Raw genomic sequence first — 6,299 nt, 5'->3', positions numbered from 1 at the left:
TCAGGGGTGCCTACCTGGAAAGGGCTGACTGGGTCCTAGGCTCCGTGCCAAGCCCTCTATAAACATTATCTCATTTAGTACTTATAACAATCCTGTTATGTCATCACCATTTTACAGGGGAAGAAACCAAGCTCAGAGAGGATAGAGGGCACACTCAGCCAGCAGCGGCAGGGTAGGGACGGGAAGCCTGGCAGTCTGACATGGAAACTGCTTGCTTATCTTCCCCACGCCTAGGAAGGCACGGCAAGGCGCCGTGATCTCGCCATTTACAGCTGTGAAGTTTGTCCTGTGAGGCATTGCCCAGGGCAGCAGGGGAGGGGCTCAGGGGCAATCATCTCCACCAGGCCTTCTTGCTTCCATCTTGTCCTTTCCTCTATTTTAGCTCTGTGGGTAATTATTTAGTTCGCCGGATCCCGCACTAGACTCAGAGTTCCCAGTAGGCAGTGGCGTGTAGGTGAAAAAAACACGCAGGTGGGAGTCAGGCAGCTGGGACCCTCATTAACTGCAACTTTGGGTAGTTTTTTGAACCTGATTTTCCACTCTGGCAAAGTGAAGATGAGGAGGCTTATGAGGAGGGATTCTTTAAAGGGTGGACGACATAAGGCGTGTGTCTGGGACCCAGAGGCCACTCGGTAACTGCCAGTTCTCTCTGGTTTACTCTTTGAGAGTAAGGCTTGCATCTTGCTTACCCTGTCGCTCTTGGTACGTAGTGAGGCTCAGGAAAATACAGTGGCTCAATGAATGCAGTGCTAGCAAAAGAAATTTTTTCACCTTTGTCAGTTTTTAGGGGATTTCAAGCAGAGGAGTCCTCTTTCCCAGGTTCTGGCGGTCATAGTCAGGGAAGAGTGGGTCCAGGCGCGGGTCCCGCGTGGATGCTGGAGCCCATACCAGTGAGGTTGGTGCCTGAGAGGGCGCAGTCGGGGCGCTGGAAGCCAAAACCGCCGGCAGAGGGCGCCCCGGGCCCGCTGAGCGCGTGGCTCTGGGGTTGGGGCGCTCGCCGTGCCTTGGGCACTGGCTGCAGTCCGGCCTTGACCGCAGCCGTGGACGAGCCCACTACCCCAGCTGAGCGCGAAGTGAGCGCCCTCTGGGCGCAGCGGAGCGCACCGGCCAGGCGCGCTGCTGCGCGGAGCCCTCCCGGCGAGCGGTGAGTAGAGGCGCCCGCAGGGCACATCTCACCCTAGTTGGGGGGCACTTGGAGGCAGCGCCTGTCGGACCTGGGCGCGCTGTTCTAGTGGTTGGTGTCCGTGGGAGAGTGAGCGCTGTCCCTGCTTCCGTTTGGTCTTTGGGAAGGGCTTCGGGTTGACCCCAGGAGGCGCTGAGTGTCGGGTGGAGCTTTGCTTTCCGGCGACTCGGGCTCACTTGAGGTTTTAACATCGGATCTTTTCTCGCGGGCCCCTGTCGGGTGCTGTCCCGAGTGCCGGGGGCCCGGGGTTCGGCGGGGTAACCCGGGGCGGGCGAGCGCTCACCTGGGCGTCCCCCATCCCTTTCGCCCGCGGCACCAACCGGGGGAACCACGTGGGGCTGTCGCCCGTAACTCTGCCTGTCAAGCGAAGCCCGCCTCCAGGGCAGGGGAGGGGACGCAGGGGGGTGGGGTGAGGGGTGGGCTGTGCCCCGAGGGAACCTGGCCAGCCCGTGCGCCCGCCGGTGCCAGCTCGGCTCTCCCTGCCTCGTGTTCCCACGGGCTCTTTGGGAAGTAGCGGGCAGTTCCGCGGGAAGGCGCAGGGCTCTTCCCCGAGGGACCAGAGGCCACTCGAGGGGCGCCCGGGCGCTGGTTTTCCGGAGAAAGGAAGCAAAGAAGCTGCCCATGTGACTAGTACTGGGGGTGCCCTCTCTCAAGGAGGCTCCAAGCGTCCGGGAGCATTTTTCCGGGGTCTCGTCCGCTTTGAACCATCTCCAGCCATTGGAGGCAGTGGGGGCAGCGCCAGCTCTCTGTGGACCTGGCCCAGGATCCTTTTCCCAAACCCGCTCCAGCGACTTTTGCGCATCCGGAGCAGAACCCCGGCTGCGCGCGCAGGGTAGGACTCAGGCGTGCCTCCCGGGCGCCTCGCGAAGCCTGCTCTCCCCGAGCTCCTGGGGGCTTGGAGAGAGACAACCCCAAGGCAAGGTAGGTGGCTCAGAGGGGGTTGGATTGGGCTTGACAGTAAAGATGCGATCTGCTTATCTTGGCAAACGTCCTTTGCTTTCTCTTTGCTTTCTAGAGCTTTGGGGGAGCTGGTGCAGAGCCAGGGGCTTGGAGGAGCAAGGCATGTATTTTCAGCTGCGCCTCAGAAGGGGAGAATTCTCTGTCACCACCAGAAAGACAACAGCCCCGAAATGTGATGACAATTGACTAGCTCGGCAGAAGACTGGGACTCTCTGGATTGATAGCTTAGAATATGCTAAAAAGCCAGTGCTTTCCATGGGGCATTGAAGGGCCAGCTGGTCCCCGTGAGAGTGAATTGGAGCAAGGGAGTCAGAAGACAGTTGTAGAGAGCAAGAGGGACCTTCCAAGGGGCTGATTTGGAGTGCCAAGGGCAGGCTCCTGCCACACAATTGTTGCAGCCCTCTAATGGAATGCTGGTGAGGTCCTCCACCCAGGGGAGCAAGTGGGGCTGTGCAAGGGGCTGCCTGACCAGCGAGGACTCCTGCAGGTCTGACCAACCCCTAATCCCTGCTTAGGAAATTGAGGGGTGTCTGAGCCCCCTCTGCGCTCTCCCTCAGGAAGATGAGGACTCTGAACACCTCTACCATGGACGGCACCGGGATGGTGGTGGAGAGGGACTTCTCCTTCCGCATCCTTACAGCCTGTTTCCTGTCGCTGCTCATCCTGTCCACGCTCCTGGGGAACACGCTGGTCTGTGCTGCTGTCATCAGGTTCCGACACCTGCGGTCCAAGGTGACCAACTTCTTCGTTATCTCCTTGGCCGTGTCGGATCTCTTAGTGGCTGTCTTGGTCATGCCCTGGAAAGCGGTGGCTGAGATCGCTGGCTTCTGGCCCTTTGGGTCCTTCTGTAACATCTGGGTGGCCTTTGACATCATGTGCTCCACTGCGTCCATCCTCAACCTCTGTGTGATCAGCGTGGACAGGTATTGGGCCATCTCTAGCCCCTTCCGGTATGAGAGGAAGATGACCCCCAAGGCAGCCTTCATTCTGATCAGCGTGGCATGGACTTTATCTGTTCTGATCTCCTTCATTCCTGTGCAGCTCAGCTGGCACAAGGCGAAACCCACAAGCCCCTCTGATGGGAATGCCACCTCCCTGGGTAAGACCACCAACAACTGTGACTCCAGCTTGAGCAGGACATATGCTATTTCATCCTCCCTAATAAGCTTTTACATCCCAGTGGCCATCATGATTGTCACCTACACCAGGATCTACAGGATCGCCCAGAAACAAATACGGCGCATCTCGGCCTTGGAGAGGGCAGCAGTCCACGCCAAGAACTGCCAGACCACTACAGGTAACGGAAACCCCGTGGAGTGTTCTCAACCGGAAAGCTCCTTTAAGATGTCCTTCAAAAGAGAGACTAAAGTTCTGAAGACTCTGTCTGTGATCATGGGGGTGTTTGTGTGCTGCTGGCTCCCTTTCTTCATCTTGAACTGCATGGTGCCCTTCTGTGGGTCTGGGGAGACCAAGCCCTTCTGCATCGATTCCATCACCTTTGACGTGTTTGTGTGGTTTGGGTGGGCTAATTCCTCCTTGAACCCCATCATTTATGCCTTTAATGCTGATTTTCGGAAGGCATTTTCCACCCTCTTAGGATGCTACAGACTTTGCCCGGCGACGAATAATGCCATAGAGACGGTTAGCATCAATAACAATGGGGCTGTGGTGTTTTCCAGCCATCACGAGCCTCGAGGTTCCATCTCCAAGGACTGCAATCTGGTGTATCTGATCCCACATGCCGTGGGCTCCTCTGAGGACCTGAAGAAGGCGGAGGCGGGTGGAATAGCCGAGCCCTTGGAGAAGCTGTCCCCAGCCCTATCTGTCATTTTGGACTATGACACTGATGTCTCTCTAGAGAAGATCCAGCCCATCACACAAAACGGGCAGCACCCAACCTGATCTCCAAGATGAATCCTAGCAGACATGCTCACGTAGAAGCTAGAGGAGACTCCTCTGGGGCTTGCTGTGAAGAAACTAAGGTGTGGTGGGACTCGGATATCAGGCGAGCCCTCCTCTGCTGCTTCCCCTCAACACACAACTAACTACATTTTAATCTACATTCCAGTGTGTTTTCTGTGTTGTTCATAGCGAATCAAGAGGGACACGAGTGAAGCGAATGTTCATAAGGGATGTGTCTTTGGCTCCAAAGATATTTTTAGAAACTGAGCCTTATCTTAGGACTTAAGAAATAGGGCAAAGAATCAACAATGAACAGCTTCACTTAAATATTAAATCTTTCCTGGAAGGAATTGAGAAGGGTTGAGTTTGCTGTGTACAAACAGGTGCTAACACTGGTCCAAGCAAAGTTTTCAGATTGTAAAGGTAGGTGCATGCCTTCATAAATTATTCCTAAAAAATAATTGAGCCTTACAGTAGGAATGGGATTTTTTTTTCCAGAGTTGATGCTTTGTTGATATTGGTTTATTTATTTATTGTATTATATGGATATTTTTAATTTATTATAATAAATCTATATTTATCATATTTAATAGGATAAATGAATGAGTTATCTGAAATCTTACAATAGCATTTTTGTCCATTTAACTAGCACTTTATAAGCCGATGAAACAAACACATAGACTCTCTGAGAGTCTAAATGCTCATGTATAACTTCCAGAAACACAGCAAAGTCTAATAGAAAAAAAAAAAAAAAGTTGTGATGATTCCTTTAAATTCATGGGAACAAATAAATATGAGGTGAGAATTGACAAATGCTGTGATTGCTTTTTTTTTCTCCTGAAAAGATTTTGAAAGATTTAAAAAAGCATAGCTATTCTTGTGTTCAAAATTTCTTAAGTGACAAAGACTTTCCCAGAATAATTTGCAGGTCTGTAAATATTTGAAATAAAAGTTAGCTTAAGAAGAATCCAACTTGAAATATATGATCTTAGGTGGTAATAAAAAGTATATGACACTTTGTATTTATGTAAAATAATTGGCCCTCTTTGTCTTTTCTCATTTCCTGTGTCAGATAGCTTTTCTGAGCCAAATAAATGACTGTCCTGGTTAGAGATGTGTAATGAAGACAGTGAGTTTCCTTAACTCGTGTGTCACAACAATCTCACCCATGGACAAAGGTCAAATCCTGCATCTCCATCTTACCAGCCAAGCTACTCAGTGGGGTTACTTTTTGTAGTGCTTTAATCTGAACTTAGAATTGATTTTTTTAAAAAGTCTAAATGTTAATGGTATACTAACTAACAGATAGTGCCTCATTATCATCCTTGAGCAAGACACTTCTGTTGGTAGGAAAGACAGGAGACCCCCTTCTCTTTGCGTATGTTAAGCACACCAAAGCCATCAGCATCTCTTTTGACAAATGTTAGCCCTTTCTCTGTGCTTTGGCATCAAGTTCCTGTGTCATCACCTGAACTGTAAAAAGTATCCTAAGGCTCCATTGCCAGATACTAATTCATGTGGGGCATTTCAAGAGAATTTTTTGGAAATGTTTACAAAGTATTCTTGTTGATAAGCAATTGACTTAACATTTAGATGAAATGGATAATAAGAAAGATATCTACTGAAAACTATCTCCTGCATCAGGTCTGTGTTATTTATGCATTGTGAATGTTTTCTTAATTTTATTGCCTGTATGCTTTCTTACATATAATAAAATTATTTTGTGAACTCAAATCAACCCTGAATGAGTTGTGTTGCATTTGTTAAATGTGTTTTAAAAACTAGGATAGTTCAGATCTACACGTAAGAAAACATGGGCATTTTCAAGGATACGTTACTTTTCTTTTTTCCTTTTTAGTGGCAATCTCTCCCATTATGTATGCCATGTGTTGCCTTTGAATATTTAAATAGGAAGTTGATTTGGGCTATATACTCTTGTTTTCCTTCTGTCTCAAAAAAATTTTTTTTTTTCAAAAAGAAATCCTTCTTTGCTCGAGGAATTACTCTACTCTTCATTTCACAGATTTGAAAGATTTCTAAAATCTCTGTTTTTACTTTCTAAGAGCCCAGAGATTTTAAATAACCTAAAAATTACAGAAAATAATGTGGCTGGCTATGCGTGATCGTGGACCCTTAGCTTAATGGCAACCACTGTATGTGTAGTGTTTAAGAGTAAAATCTAACAAGAATTACTTTTTGGAAAAAATATACAGGTTGTGATGCTGGGCTTAGCAAAAAGTCTTACAGCGCACTT

General features: G+C 49.4%; 1 protein-coding gene across 1 annotated transcript; it reads left to right on the top strand.

Moving 5' to 3' along the window:
• Positions 1 to 2,704: 2,704 nt before the first annotated feature.
• DRD1 (dopamine receptor D1) lies at positions 2,705 to 4,045 on the top strand. Its single transcript, XM_061188487.1, has one exon. The coding sequence runs from the start codon at positions 2,705 to 2,707 to the stop codon at positions 4,043 to 4,045; it is 1,341 nt and encodes a 446-aa protein (XP_061044470.1).
• The last annotated feature ends 2,254 nt before the right edge of the window (positions 4,046 to 6,299 follow it).

Source organism: Eubalaena glacialis, chromosome 4, assembly GCF_028564815.1.
Source record: "Eubalaena glacialis isolate mEubGla1 chromosome 4, mEubGla1.1.hap2.+ XY, whole genome shotgun sequence".
Classification (NCBI taxonomy): domain Eukaryota; kingdom Metazoa; phylum Chordata; class Mammalia; order Artiodactyla; family Balaenidae; genus Eubalaena; species Eubalaena glacialis.
The sequence above is the reverse complement of the archived record's forward strand: the minus strand, read 5'-3'. Positions and strand labels throughout refer to the sequence as shown.